Here is a 16,902-nt window from a genome sequence, read left to right as displayed (position 1 = left end):
GATATCATATGATCCAGTAATTCCACCTATTGGTATTTACTCACAGAAATAATTTGAAAAAAATACACCATTATATTTATTGCTGCATTTTCTATAACAATCAATATATAGATGCAAGCCCAGTGTCCCTTGATGATTGATAATGTGGTGTGTGTGTGTGTGTGTGTGTGTGTGTGTGTGTTGCTATATTACTCAGCCATAGGAAATAATGAGGTTTTGCTATTTGCAACCCTGTAGCTGAATCTAGAAGGTATTATGCTACATGAAACAAATCAGACAAATACAGACACCATATGATTTCACTTTGATGTGGAATCTAAAACAAACAAACAGTCTTTCAACTACAGATAACAAACTGGCAGCATCCAATGGGCTGGAGATGGGACAATAAAATATATTATAGTGATTAATAGGTACAAAATTTCAAGTTATACAATTAGTCATCGAAATAAAAAGAAAAACATAGGGAATACAGTCAATAATATCGTAATATATTATGGTGACTATACTTATCACAATGAGCATTGAGTAATATATAGAATTGTCAATATACTGTTCACCTGTTCACCTGAAAATAATATTGCACTGCCTGTCAATTTTATTTCAATAATGTGTTTTAATTTAACTTTTTAAAGGAAACATCAACCTGGATAAAACAGTACTTCATGGCAAAAATGAATGTCTTTGTTTCTCCTTTGTTCTACTCTCAGATAAGGCTAATGCTCAGTCAAAAATTTGAAGCATTCATTCTCTCCTTTGTCTCTTTGATGGTAAAATATGACAATATTGCTTGTCCACCTTTATGGAAAACTTAAGAACATAAGTATACTTCCATATATTTGTTACCAAAGCCCTTTTATTCAAATATTTCTGTTAAACCAACTCTTTACTGAACTCAATTGTTTTGTTTCAAACAGAATAAGTTGATTGGCAATTTAATTACCACCGTTAAAAATAATGTATGTCTCTAATTAGACATTCTCCATAGCGGAAGAAAGCTTCAAACCAGGGACTTGGATTTTCATCCTGGAACTGGTTTTAGATATGAAGTATGACAGTGATATTTCTTAAATTATTTTGATATTAGTTACTTTCCCAGGGTTTTCTTTATAACCCCCACAACCTCCTTGTTTCTAAGGCTATAAATTAAAGGGTTCAGCATGGGGGTAAGGATAGTATAGACCATGGAGAGACCTTGATCCATCCCTGGGGTGTGGGAAGAGCCAGGTGTCATGTACACCACTATTGCTGGTCCAAGGTAGAGACTCACTACAATAAGGTGAGAAGAGCATGTGGACAGGGATTTTCTCCTTCCCTCAGGAGAGTTTATTTTGAGAACAGTGAGGAAAATGTAAATATAAGAGGTCATTATTAAGCTAAAGGGGGTGACTATAAATATGATACTTACTATAAACAACACAATCTCATAATCTGAAGTGTCCTCACAGGATAGTTTCAGGATGGCTGGTATCTCACAGAAGAAGTGATTTATTTTCTTCAGACCACAGACAGGAAAATGCATGGTGTAGATGGTTTGAATGAGTGAATTTAGAGAAGATCCAGTCCATGATGATACTGCCATTAGCAAGCAGACTTTAGGATTTATGATGATTGTGTAGCGAAGGGGGTTACAGACAGCCACAAATCGGTCATAGGACATAAAGGTTAGGAGGAGACACTCAGCGCCACCTAGCGTCAGACAGAAGAACATTTGGACTCCACAGCCAATGCGAGAGATGCTGTGCTTCCCTAAAGAATGGTTGATGACCATTTTAGGAACCGAGCTGGAAATGTAGAACAAATCAATGATGGAAAGTTGGCTGAGCAAGAAGTACATGGGAGTATGAAGGTGGGAGTCCACCCAGATCAGAAAGATGAGGATGGAGTTCCCTGTAAGGGTAATGAGGTAGACCAGAAGGATGAGATAGACCAGGAGGCTGGCATATTGGAACTCAGGGAAGAGGCCCAAGAGGATGAAATCTGTAGTAGATGTCTCGTTTATGTTTGTCATATCTCAGCTTCATTGGTGACAGCTGATGGGTAAAAGGAAAGTACAGGGCATCTGTTAAACCTTATGCCTTGTTATGAGCCTTTTATTTTTATCTATCCATTCTTTCTGCAACATCTTGACCCAAACAGCATTATCTTGAGAAACTTTAAGGTTGGAGAGCATATGGGAATTTGTGGAGAGTGGCACACTTGGAGAAAGCATGGAGCGCCCATGTTCTTTCCCACATACATTAGCCTACACATCTCTCCCATCCAGATGTTAATCTGTATTCTTTATTTTGCCTTTTAATAATAAAATGTTAATCTATTTAAAAATCTTGAAGTTTTAAAGTAGTAAATTTCTTATTTGGTAAATATTACATGTCATTATTTCACTCCATTATGTAAGTTTTGTTTTATATCAATAAAATTGTAGTACTCACCTAAGAATTTAAAACTCATTATTTGAAATTTCCTAAGACAATGAGTCTCAATATCTTTTGGTCTCACTTTAGTTTTTGATTTGTCAAAGAAACCATTTATCCAAGTGCCGTAGGGATCATTCTATGTTCTGTGTCATTTATCTCCTTTGTCAATCTTTTATAACCATTGCAGAACTACATATTTTGCATGACAAATGAAAATTTGGAGTCCCCTTTGTTCAAAGCTGTTAAGAATTTCAAAACAGTTACATCAAAGGAATAAATCATGCACAATACCCTTCTAAGGACAGAATTTAGCATAATTTCATGAATAAAATTTATTCTGACCTTAAGGAATTCAAGCTTCTAGAATAACACATCAATCTGACAACTTCTGAGCTCATTTGTGTTTCCAACAACTTCTTAGATGCTTTCATCAGCTATCCTGACAACACTTTCAATTTATTGTGTCAAAACTGATATTAGCCTCCATCTCTTACATTTGTTCATTTCTTCCATTACCAATTCATTACCACAAACATTCAAGCTTAACCCTTGAGGCCACTTTTGATTTCTCATTTTCTATGTTTAATTAGTTTCTTGGTAAAGACATACTAAATTAACAGTATCTCTAAGACATATATCCCCTTTCCAAACCTATTATTTTACTTAGTTCTAAGTTTTCAATGCCCATTCTCCTGATTTTCTAGTATTATTTTTTCTTTCAAACCATATTCATCTTAAAACACATCTATGATCAAGTCAGTCTCTGGAGAAGTTTTTGAAATGTTCTCCATGAACTAATGAATTGCTTAACAATACTTATATTGGTATACAAATACCCAACAAATTTATAACTAGTTTACCTGGCTTTTTTCTTTCTTTCTTTATAACAAACTTTTTTTCCTTACAACAACTTAAACTATAATCTTCTGAAAGGTCAGAATGCTTTTCATTTCCATGTAGGTACTTGCACAGTTTCACTTCCATTTAAGCTAAACATTCTCAATACAATCTATATTAAATATTTCCAATTATTTAATTTCCTGATCATGTTAGCAACTTTCTTCAGCTTCCTCAAAACTCTTCCCATCCTCTGCCAAATCAAAATGTTATATTTTCTTCTAAATTTCGACCATACATATTAAACTGCCCTACCAGCGGCACATTCGGATCTAACCATCTTGTTAAATATTTGATTCCAGGGGTGTTTGGGTAGCTCATTTGGTAAAGCATTTGACTCTTGGTTTTAGCTCAAATGATGATCTTATGGTTCATAAGATCACGTCTCACATTAGGTTCCATGCTCAGCAGGAATTCTGTTTGAAGACTCTCCTTCTACCCCTCCCCCCAGTCATGCTTGCTCTCTCTCTCTCAAATAAAAAACTAAATACTTATAAATAAAAAATTAAAAAACAAACAAACAATAAGTAAATAAATATTTAATTCCTCTTGAACTTAAACATTCATAATGAAGAAGTAACTAATATATGAATTTTATAATTCTTATGAATTGCTCCATCAATAGAATTTTATGGCATAGATCATAAAATGGATGAGTTTATTCGATAGTGTTCGAATGTAGATGTTTCAAGATTATTACAGAAATGCCAGCATTCACTTTTGCAAAGAAAACTCATAAAAATAAAATATTTCTTTACTTTGATAATTTAGACACTGAACTTGTATATTTTCCTGCTGTCAGAGATCACCCAACTATAGATTAAAAATAATTCATGAAAAAGTGAGTTAGAGTCTGAATATTGATAGAATACAGAGAAGGAAGTGGAAATGGATTAATGGTTGTGGAATAATAAGGGGGGAAAGAAATATTTTTTAAAAAGGAAAGGAAAAAGAAGAAAAAAATATGTCAACTGAAATAATGCCCAATTTTATTCTTATATGACATTGTCAGTACATAACAAATATTAATACTATGAAAACTTTATATGTAGGCCACTTTAGAGTCTCTAAGGACTTAGATAACACTAGTCAATTGTCATTAATTATTTACGTGGGGGGGAGACAAGGTGGTAGGGAAGTTGGAGGCGCCCGTTCAACCTGTACCCTAAAGTGAGCTGATTACCTTCCAAAGATCTCCAATCACCCATGAAATCAGCCTGAGATCAGAATTATACACGTCTGGATCTCTACTGAAGCAGAAGACGCCAGTGGGCAGGTAAAGCGGAGTGGGAAAGTTGGACTGATATAGGAAGATAAACAAAAGGGGAGGTAGCCACCAGAGGCGACCCATTGGAAAGTAATATCCCAATACGAGAGTGCCCTGCACCTGGGGACCAGCATTAACTCAGGAGTCTGGTAGAAAGCACTCAAAAAGAGCAAAGGATCACCTGGGGGAAATTGCAGGAATCGGGGTGTTAGGGTTTGGGTTAAAGTCCCCAGACCCAGGACAGCCACCCCGGGCACAGAGCCAGGGAGAGTGCATTTTCTAATATCCATATAGAGTTAAACTTCAAGGTAATCCCCTATCCTCAATCAATGCCACCCCTATAGGTAAACCAATTCCTAATCCCCCTTTATCTTAGGAAAGTTGAGTCCTTTAACAAAGATTTCAAGATACATCCAGGAAGAATCAAAACAACCTTCCTCACCCACACTGAGAATTTACAACCACTCTCCCATCTTTTTTCTTCCACCAGTACTTCTGTGTTTGTCCTGATAGAATATAAATCTTACATTCAGGGTTTTTTTGACGAGGTTCTTCCTTTATTTGTGTATATATATATGCAAAGAATATATATATTATTTTTTTCTCTTTTCATATACTTTTATCACTCTTTTTGTTTGTCTGTGTCTGTTTGAATACTTCATAAATCTTACCTTGGGGCCCATTTGGGCTAAACCTTCTCTTTTATCTCACCTTTTCTTTCCTCTCTCTCTCCCTCTCTCTTTTCTTCTTTTCCTTTTCTTTTTTCTCTCATTTGGGTGGGGAACCCTGATTGCTCAGAAGCATTCCAGGGTGCACCTTGACTGCACCACAGTCGATACACTCAGCTAAACCTGTTCAACCAAAATGACTAGGAGGAGGAGTGCCCAATAGAAGAAAAATACAGAGGATGGTCTTTCTGTAAGACAGCTAATGGCTATCAACATAGACAATATGTCGGAAAGAGAATTCAGGCTAACAATTATCCAAGCAATAGCTAGGTTGGAGAAAGCCATGGGTGACCAAACGGAATTGATTAGGGCAGATCTGAAAACAACCAGAGATCATGTTTTCAATATTAGGGAAGAGCTGAAAGCTACCAGAGATGAGCTTCACGATGCTCTCAATGAGTTCCAATCTAATCTAAAATCTCTCAATGCTAGAGTAACTGAGACAGAAGATAGAATTAGTGATCTGGAGGACAAATAGATAGAGGGAAAGGATCATGAGGAAGACTGGAACAAACAGCTTAGAAGCCACGAAAACAGAATCAGGGAAATAAATGATGCCATGAAACGTTCCAACGTCAGAATTATTGGAATCCCTGAAGGGGAGGAGAAAGAAAGAAGTCTAGAATATATAGTGGAACAAGTTATTCATGAAACTTTTCCAAATCTCGTGAATGGAACCAGCATTTATGTACTAGAGGCCGAAAGGTTTCCCCCCAAGACTACAGATTCTCGAAAGTCCTCGAGACACCTAATAGTAAAAATGAAGAATTATAATTGTAGGCAGAACCTCTTGAAAGCAGCTAGGACAAAGAAGATCCTTACGTACAGAGGAAAGCCCATCAGAATAACATCAGACCTGTCCACAGACACCTGGCAAGCCAGAAAGGGCTGGCAAGATATATTCAGGGCACTGAATGAGAAGAACATGCAGCCGAGAATACTTTATCAAGCAAGACTGACATTCAAAATGGATGGAGAGATAAAGAGTTTCCAGGACTGGCAAGGCTTAAAAGATTATGCAACCACCAAGCCAACACTGCAGGAAATATTAAGGGGGCTTCTTTAAAGGATGAAAAAGCCCAAGAATAGCATTGAACAGAAATATAGAGACAATCTACAGAATGAAAGACTTCGAAGTTAACATGATGTCAATAAAAACTTATCTATCAATAATCACCCTCAATGTGAATGGCCTAAATGCACCCATAAAATGGCACAGGGTTGAAGACTGGATAAAACGACAGGACCCATCCATATGTTGTCTACAAGAGAACCATTTTGAACCTAAAGATACACCCAGACTGAAAGAAAAGGGATGGAGAAGCATCTTTCATGCCAATGGGCCTCAAAAAAAGGCTGGGGTAGCGATTCTCATATCAGACAAATTAGATTTTAAACTAAAGACTGTAGTCAGAGATACAGAAGGACACTACATCATTCTTAAAGGGATTATCCACCAAGATGATCTAACAATTGTAAATATCTATGCCCCCAGTAGGGGAGCAGGCAATTACATAAGAAAACTGTTAATCAAGATAACGAGTCATATTGATATGAATACACTAATCTTTGGAGATCTTAACACACCTCTCTCAGAAATATATAACTGAAGCAGAAAATCAATAAAGAAACAAGAACATTGGATGACACATTGGACCAGATGGACCTCTTAGATATATACAGAACATTCCACCCTAAAACAAAAGAATACTCATTTTTATCAAGTGCACATGGAACTTTCTCCAGAATAGACCACATACTGGGTCACAAATCAGGACTCAACTGAAACCAAAAGACTGAGATTATTCCCTGCACATTCTTAGATCACAATCCTTTGAAACTGGAGCTCAATCACAAGGAAAAGTTCCAAAGGAAATCAAACATTTGGAAGAAAAAGGCCACCTTGCTTAAGAATGCTTGGATCAACCAGGAGATCAAGGAGGAACTGAAACAATTCATGGAAAACAATGACAATGAAGACACTTCGATCTAAGCCTGTGGGATACAGCAAAGGTGGTCCTAAGGGGGAAATACATAGCCATTCAAGCCTCCCTCAAAAACATTGAAAAATCCAGAACACAGAAGCTGTCTCTACACCTTAAAGAACTGAAGAATCAATAAGAAATCAAACTAACTCCACACATAAGAAGGGAAATAATCAAGATTAGAGCTGAGATCAATGAGTTAGAAACCAGAGATACAGTAACGTATCAATGAAACTAGAAGCTGTTTTTTTAAAAGAATCAACAAGATTGATAAACCATTGGCCAAATTAATCCAAAAGAAAAGAGAGAAAGCTCAAATACATAAAATTATGAATGAAAAGGGAGAGATCACAACAAACACCAAGGAAGTAGAAACAATCATCAGAAGTTATTATCAACAGTTATATGCCAATAAGCTAAGCAACCTAGACGAAATGGATGCATTCCTGGAAAAGTATAAACTCTCAAAATTGAACCAAGAAGACATTGACAACCTGAATAGACCAATATCTAGTAAAGAGATTGAAGCGGCGATCAAAAACTTCCCAAAAAACAAGAGCCCAGGACTTGATGGATTCCATGGGGAATTCTACCATACTTTCAAAGAAGAAGTAACACCTATTCTCCTGAAGCTGTTTCAAAAAATTGAAGCAAAAGGAAAACTTCCAGAATCTTTCTATGAAGCCAGCATTACCCTGATCCCCAAACCAGGCAAAGGCCCTACCAAAAAGTAGAATTTCAGGCCAATATCACAGATGAATATGGATGCTAAGATTATCAACAAGATCCTAGCAAACAGGATCCCACAGCACATTAAAAAGATTATCCACCATGACCAGGTGGGATTCATCCCTGGGCTACAAGGATGGTTCAACATTTGCAAATCAATCATTGCGATAGAAGAAATTAATAAGAGAAGAGAGAAAAACCACATGGTCCTCTCAATTGATGCAGAACAAGCATTTGACAAAATCCAGCACCCGATCCTGATTAAAACACTTCAAAGTATAGAGATAGAGGGAACATTCCTGAAGTTCATAAAATCTATCTATTAAAGACCCACAGCAAATATCATCCTCAATGGGAAAAAGCTTGCTTCATTCCTGATGAGATCAGGAACATGACAAGGATGCCCAATCTCACCACTCTTGTTCAACATAGTATTAGAAGTCCTAGCAACAACCATCAGACAACAAAGGGAAATAAAAGGTATCCAAATTGGTAATGAAGAAGTCAAACTCTCTCTCTTTACAGATGACATGATTCTTTATATGGAAAACCCAAAAGACTCCATCCCCAAAATACTAAAACTCATACAGCAATTCAGCAACATGGCAGGATACAAAGTCAATGTGCAGAAATCAGTGGCTTTCTTATACACTAATAATGAAAATACAGAAAGGGAAATTAGAGAATCAATTCCATTTACTATAGCACCAAGAACCATAAGATACTTGGGAATAAATCTAACCAAAGAGGTAAAGGATCTGTACTTGAGGAAATACAGGACACTCATGAAGGAAATCAAAGAAGACACAAAAAGATGGAAGACCATTCCATGCTCTTAGATCAGAAGAATAAACATTGTTAAAATGTCTATACTGCCTAGAGCAATCTCTACTTTTAATGCCATTCCGATCAAAATTCCACTGGTATTCATCAACGACCTGGAGGAAATAATCCTAAAATTTGTATGGAATCAAAGGAATCTCTAAGGAAATGTTGAAAAACAAAAATAAAGCTGGGGGCATCATGTTACCTGATTTCAAGCTTTATTACAAAGCTGTGATCACCAAAACAGCATGGTACTGGCATAAAAACAGACACATAGACCAGTGGAACAGAGTAGAGAACCCAAATATGGACCCTCAACTCTATGGTCAAATAAACCTCGACAAAACAGGAAAAAATATACAGTGGGAAAAAGACAGTCTCTTCAATAAATGGTGCTGGGAAAACTGGGCAGCTATATGTAGAAGAATGAAACTCTGCCATTCTCTTACACTGTACACAGAGATAAACTGAAAATGGATAAAAGACCTCAATATGAGACAGGAATCCATCAGAATACTAGAGGAAAACATAGGCAGTAATCTCTTCGATATGAGCCACAGCAACTTCTTTCAAGATATGTCTCCAAAGGCAAAGGAAACAAAAGCGAAGATGAACTTTTGGGACTTCATCAAAATCAACAGCTTCTGCACAGCCAAGAAAAACAGTCAGGAAAACAAAGAGGCAACCCACGGAATGGGAGAAGATATTTGCAAATGACAGTACAGACAAAAGGTTGATATCCAGGATCTATAATGAACTCCTCAAGCTCAACACACATAAAACAGACAATCATATCAAAAAATGGGCAGAAGATATGGACAGACACTTTTCCAATGAAGACATACAAATGGCTATCAGACACATGAAAAAATGTTCATCATCACTAGCCATCAGGGAGATTAAAATTAAAACTACATTGAGATATAACCTTATACCAGTTAGAATGGTCAAAATTAGCAAGACAGGAAACAACATGTGTTGGAGAGGATGTGGAGAAAGGGCAACCCTCTTCCACTGTTGGTGGGAATGCAAGTTGGTGCAGCCTCTTTGGACAACAGTATGGAGATTCCTCAAGAAATTAAAAATGGAACTTCCCTATGACCCTGCCATTGCACTCCTGGGTATTTACCCCAAAGATACAGATATTGTGGAAAGAAGGGCCATCTGTACCCCAATGTTTATAGCATCAATGACCAAATGGTCACCAAACTGTGGAAAAAACCAAGATGCCCTTCAATGGACGAATGGATAAGGAAGATGTGGTCCATATACACTATGGAGTATTATGCCTCCATCAGAAAGGACAAATACCCAACTTTTGTAGCAACATGGACAGGACTGGAAGAGATTATGCTGAGTGAAATAAGTCAAGTATCATATGGTTTCACTTATTTGTGGAGCATAACAAAAAGCATGGAGGACATGGGGAGTTAGAGAGAATGGGGTTTGTGTAAATTGGAAGGGGAGGTGAATAATGAGATACTATGGACTCTGAAAAACAATTTGAGGAGTTTGAAGTGGTGGGTGGTTGGGAGGTCGGGGTACCAGGTGGTGGATATTATAGAGGGCACGGATTGCTGGGAGCACTGGGTGTGTTGAAAAAATAATGATACTGTTATGCTTAAAATAAATTAAAAAATATTTATGTGAATCTAATAAATAATTTTTTGTTTTAACAAACTATCATTATATGGCTTTGTCATTATCAAAGTATTGTCTTTGAGAACCATGTTTCTTCTAATATGCATGACATTAAATTACTCTAAAGAATCAATAAGATGTTCTCAATGTCACAAAATTAATTTTGAATCAGAATTCAAAATGTGAAAAATTTTGACTACTCTTTCATCTAATTATGCCTTGTTTACTGAGAAATGTGAACTTTTTAGGAAGAGGGGTGGGGATAGTGTATAGGTAGGTAAATACATATACATTCAGATCCTCAAAATGGGTGAGAGTTATGATTTCATCAGCTCCATACTAACCAGAAACCTTGTTCAAAATTTAGCAACAGACCTGGACTAGATCCTGGAATGTAGATTCTATTTCCAAAAACAGTAGATATGGTATTTTTTAGTTTTCAAGCCTCTTTAAGACTAGAAATTGTTATAAACTAATAGTCATTTATCACCAGCTTATATAAAACAAACAAAGCCACCTGGCTTTGGATCAATGGTTTTTAATTGAAATTCATTTCTGTTGGCCTTTTTATTCCATAGTCAAAAGAAAACATGAGTTTGTGGCATGTGAAAGATGGAGGAACAATGGAATAACACTGCTAATAGAGGGAGAGCAGGAATGAAGTGGGTAGGCTCTTAGCTGAAGTTTTGTCAATGTTTTTACTGCTATGCCCACATCCCCAAACTTTAACATTTTAAATTTGTCAGCAACTAACTCAGAAATTGAAAACAAGGAAATGCTACTTCTAATGTCATTGACCTTAGTGTTCTTTCCACAGAATCCTGAGATAGTTGTCACCTGGCTGCGTTGGTGGAAAACGTTTCTAGAATATTCCCCTGATATAATCACTTGCTCTACAAGTCATTTAATCTCCACTAGTGGGAAATTAGAGTGGGCATGATGAAGAGAGCTTCTTCTCATTATTCCATTAAAGTATAATGAGACCCTGGAGCCTAGTGGCCCTGGAGACCTAATATGGGCAGAGAATGGGATGGGACTTAGAATATTTCCAGAGATTGTAGAAGTTATCCAGTTCAACCTCTGATCAAATAAGGTGTTATTGGTACCAATAGACCCAGGAAAGTAAATGGTGAGATTTTACTTACCAAACATTAAGTAAAACTTATGAAGAATGTCATAAATACTAATTAAAGAAATAACTGTGTAATATTAGTACCATTTCAATTTTGCAAAAATGGGGTCAGGTAAATTTCCATACAATTACTAGGGAGCAGATTCACCTCTCAAACCAGGACTATCACCAGCTCTACAGTCAGTCTCTCCTGCCCCTAAAATGCCCATGGAGCTCAGGGATGCTTTTCTCTTTATAAATCCTTTGCAAAAGGCCCCAAAATGAACAAAGCCATTCAAATACTAAAGATAATAGAGTGGAGAATCAGAGACCAACTAAAGTAAAGTGTGCCATAGGCTGGTTAGAAAGAGCAAAGTTGTAAATAGTGATGTCAGCAGAGCAGGGTGGAGCTGGTGCAAATCAACACAGCACTGAAGTGAGTCCAGAATAAAATTGGGGAGGCTGCAGAAATATTGATAATGGGTCTTGAAAGGTGACTGAAGAAACTAATGATTATGACAATATAAGGTATCACTAATTACTTAATATTTATAAGTCAACAGTTTTCAAGAAGTCTTTGTAATGTTTCACTTTTCTCACCTATTTGAATTTCAGTTTCTACTCATTCTTCCATCTCCACCTCTAGCCCACAAGTTTCTTGAATGGTGTGTTAATGTCTTATTTATCTTGATGCTGAGTTTATGTTTAAAATCATTCCTGGAACATAAAAATTACTACTAAATAATAGGGAATAAATGACAATGCTAGGAAGAAAATATTATTATCTCTACTTTTCTGATAATGAAGTTATGAAATTTTCACAGATTTGCCCAAGTATGTGACACATCCCTAGTCTCTGCTGTGTCATGATTCTGTGTTTCATTTCTATTTTCAAGAACAATGATTAGACAATGGGAAAAACAGAAGTATGGCCCAAGGTTTATTTTTACTGTCAAGGTGACCTCGCATAATTCATTTCTTGCTATGTTATAAAATATAGCATGGGAAGGATTTAAAGTCTCTTTGGTTTTCTTTTTTTAAATATGACAATGTTCTAACAGATAAAATGTAGAATAGGTTTTTATTTTGGCAAAACTAGAACTACTTAAAAGAGAGGCTGAAAATAAAGTCCAAGTTGACTTATTGTTGAAGTGATTCACATATTTTTACCTCTATCTCAAAACCCAAAATTAACAACCTGTGTCAAATAGTTGGAATTCCACTTATTACAGAATGTTTATAATAATTATAAAACTCCAAGAAATTACCAACCTTTGGTGATTGACTTTTCTATCAAGTTGATTAAGTTTATTCAAGTCCAACCAAACTTTTCTATTGCATATTCTTGTTTCCAAAATTCTTCAGTAGATGGTGACTATTCTCATAAAGAGGCACCAGGAATTCTCCCTACAAAATAAAAATGCACATATTTAATGTGATATTGACAAAGATCAACACATATTTACTTCCATTGGCTCAGAGGCTAGCCCCTGAGGCTGGTGTGTGACTCCAAAATAAAGATCATATATGAGATGGATTTGAGGGAGAACAAATGATGAATTCCATAAAAGGAAGTCAGGAAAGTTCATGCTGTGTTAAAATCGTGACTCTGGGCCTTATTTCACAAACCTTGTGGGATTTCTGTCTCTTCAATTAATTAGCAGTACATCGAACTTGCTTTAATTCTCAGAACATTCTCACAAAGGTATCTAAAGGAAAACATCCAATTTTTTACCCCACTGGACACTAGAAAATGTGTAAAATATCACTTCCCTTAGGATTCTGAGCCTGTTCTAATCTTTAGGATTCTCTAGGGATTTGTTCCTTGAGGATAAGTGAAATATCTGTTGATTCATTTAATATACTGTGAAATTATCTAGGTAAACACTCAATATTTTACCATTGTATGACAGTATTATAAAATACAAATCAATATATACTAATAAGAATAAATCCTCATTAAAAAGCTGTCCCCAGAGAAGATATTCTACTTCACCAGAAACCTGTTAAGACTACTATATTAACTCAGTAAATTTTCAAGATACAAAATCAATATAAATAAACCTTGCATTTATATACACTAACAAACTGTCAGAAAAAGAAATTAAGAAAAAAATCCCATTTAGGATTTCATAAAAAGCATTCTTTTCTTAATGCATTCATTGCGTGAAAAGAAAGGAAATACCTTGGATTACATTTCACCAAGGGGGAAATAGACATCTACAATAAAAATTATTAAACACTGGTGAAAAAATTCCAATCATGGATTAGAAGAAATAATGCTGATAAAATGTGCATATTACCCAAAGCAATGTGAAGATTCAATGGAACACTTACCAGATAGTTTTATTTAAATTCCAGTTAATTAACATACACTGTAATATTAGTTTCTGCTGGACAACATAGTGACTCAACACTTCCATACAACCCCTGGTGCTCATCACAATTGCACCCCTTAATCCCCATCATCTATTTGACCTGTCCCCCCACCTATCTCTATTCTGGTAACCATCAGTTTGTTCTCTATAGTTGAGTCTTTTTCTTGTTTTACCTCTCTTTCTCTCTCTTTTTACACTTTGGTCATTAGTTTTGGTTCTTAAATTCCACATATGAGTGAAATCATATGGTATTTGTCTTTCTCTGATGGACTTACTTTACATACACTCTAATTCCATCATTGCCGTTTGAATGACAATATTTCATTCTTTATGGCTGAGAAATATTACTATTATATATATATTCTCCCAAACTTAAGTTTTATATCTTGTGATGTTACTGAATTCATTTTTAAGTTCTAGAATATTTTTGGAGGAATATTTTGGATCTTCTACATAGAGTATTATGTTATCTGTAAACAGCGAACATTTTTCTTCTTCCTTACTGATTTAGGTGCCTTTTATTTCTTTTTGTTGTCTGATTCCTGTGGCTAGAGCTTTCAGTTCTATGTTGAATAAAAGCGGTGAGAGTGTATATCCTTGTCTTGTTCCTGATCTTAGGGAAAAAGCTCTATTTCCCCAATGAAGTTAGTTTCAAGTTTTTTATACATGTGCTTGATGATGTTGAGGTATGTTTGTCCTAAACCTACTTTATTTTTTATCATGAATGGATATTGTACTTTGTCAAAATCATTTTCTGCATCTATTGAAATGATCATTTTGTTCTTACTCATTCTCTCTCTCTTTTTTTTCATGATGCTTCTTTATTTTTAATTTTTTTTTATTTTTTCAGCATAACAGTATTCATTATTTATGCACCACACCCAGTGCTCCATGCAATCGGTGCCTTCTCCAATACCCACCATCTGGATCCCCCACTCATTCTCTCTTAATGTAATGTGTCACATTGATAAGTTTGTGAATATGAACCACACTTGAAACCGATGAATTAATTCCACTAGATCATAGTAAATTATTTTTATATGCATTGTTGGATTTGAAATACTAATATTTTATTGAGACTATTTGCATCCATGTTCTTTAGGGATATTTGCATCTAGTTTTCTTTTTCTTTTTTTGGGAGGGGGAGGTTTTTTTTTTTTTTATTTATTATCAACATAACAGTATTCTTTGATTTTACACCACATCCAGTGCTCCAGGCAATCTGTGCCCTCTCTAATACCCACAACCTGGTTCCCCCAACCTCCCACTCGCCACCCCTTCAAACCCCTCAGATTCTAGTTTTCTTTTTAGTGTTGTCTTTATCTGGTTTTGCTATCAGGGTAAAGATGGCATCATAGAACAAACTTAGAAGTTTTCCTTCATTTTGAAAAGTAAAGGTTTCCTTCATTTTCAGTTTTGAAAAATTTGTGAAAAAATGATATTAACTCTTCATTTTATGTTTGGCATAATTCTCCTATGAGTCCATAAGTTCTTGTAATTTGTATTTTGGGTGCTTTTGATTACTGAATCAATTTCTTTACTGATTATTGGTCTGTTAAAATATCTAATTCTTCCTGTTTCAGTTTTGATAGTTTATATGTTTCTAGGAATTAAGACTTTCTTCTAGTTTGTCTAGTTTGTTGGCACAGTTTTTCATAATATTCTCTTACATGTATTTTTTTCATGATTTTTTCTGTTATTCCTCATCTCTCATATGTGATTTTATTTGATCTTTTTCTTTTTTTTCTTGTTAAGTCTGGCTATATGTTTATCGATTACAATTTTTTTTTTCAAAGATCCAACTCCTGATTTCATTGATTATCTCCATTTTTCAATATTTGTATCATTCATTTATTCTCTAGATTTTATGGTTCCCTTTCTTTTTATGGTTTTAGTTTTGGGGTTTTTTGTTTGTTTGTTTATTTTGTTTGTTTGTTTTCTTCTAGCTCTTTAAGGTGTAAAGCGTTTTTGTTTGATATTTTTTTCTCTTGAAATTGGCCTGTATTTTTCTAAATTGTATTAGAACTGATTTTGTTGAATCCCAAAGGTTTTGGTCAATCATGTTTTAATCCTATTTTTAAATGTCTTCTTTGACTTCCAAGTTGATCCATTCATTGCTTAGTAGCATTTTATTTTTCAGTTTTCTGTATTTGTGGTGTTGGCAGATTTTTATTTCCTTGTCTACTTCTAGTTTCATAAAGTTCTGATTAGAAAATATGCATGGTATGGCTTCAAGTTTGAATTTGTAGAGTTGTTTTGTGGGCCATGATCTATATGGAATGTCTCATGTGCACTTGAAACAGGATGGAATGTTCTGAATATATTTGTTAAATTTGTCTATTCCTGCATGTCATTAAAAACCCTTATTTCTTGGTTGATCTTTCTGGTTTAGATTATCTGTCCACTGTTGTAAATGTGGTGTTAATTCTTCTAATTCTTTTTATTATTATTAATTCATTCTTACTTATTTTTTATTAAGTGTTTTATGTATTTAGATGTTCCTATTTGGTTTCAAAAATATTAAAATTGTTATATCTCCTTGTAGGACTATCCCCTTTATTATTCTGTAGTGTACTTTGTTGTTTTTTGTTAAAATCTTTGTTTTAAAATTTATTATATCTGATGCATGTGTGCTACTCTGGTTTTCTTTTGACATACGTTTGCCTTTTAGATGTTTCTCCATCCCATCACTATTGATCCAGAGGTGTTTTTAGGTCGAAACTTAGTTCCTGTAACCATCATATAGATGGATCTTCTTATCTTAATTATTCTGTAACTCTATTTACTGGAACATTTAGTCCATGTATATTCAAAGTCATTATTGACAGACATATATTTATTGTTATCTTAATATTTGTTTTGTGGTTGTTCCTGAGAATTCCTCTGAACTTTTCTTGTCTCTTTGATGATTTGCTGATATTCTT

At 35.1% G+C, this 16,902-nt stretch overlaps 1 protein-coding gene across 1 annotated transcript; it reads right to left on the bottom strand.

Moving 5' to 3' along the window:
- Positions 1-1,087: 1,087 nt before the first annotated feature.
- On the bottom strand, positions 1,088-2,011 carry LOC131831474 (olfactory receptor 2T27-like). The gene has a single exon (XM_059173513.1). The coding sequence runs from the start codon at positions 2,009-2,011 to the stop codon at positions 1,088-1,090; it is 924 nt and encodes a 307-aa protein (XP_059029496.1).
- Between the last annotated feature and the right edge of the window lie 14,891 nt (positions 2,012-16,902).

This window comes from Mustela lutreola, chromosome 5, assembly GCF_030435805.1.
Source record: "Mustela lutreola isolate mMusLut2 chromosome 5, mMusLut2.pri, whole genome shotgun sequence".
Taxonomy (NCBI): domain Eukaryota; kingdom Metazoa; phylum Chordata; class Mammalia; order Carnivora; family Mustelidae; genus Mustela; species Mustela lutreola.
The sequence above is the reverse complement of the archived record's forward strand: the minus strand, read 5'-3'. Positions and strand labels throughout refer to the sequence as shown.

Coding starts and splice junctions, on each gene's coding strand:
- LOC131831474 (XM_059173513.1), bottom strand. CDS start 2,011: ATGACAAACATAAACGAGACATCTACTACAGATTTCATCCTCTTGGGC.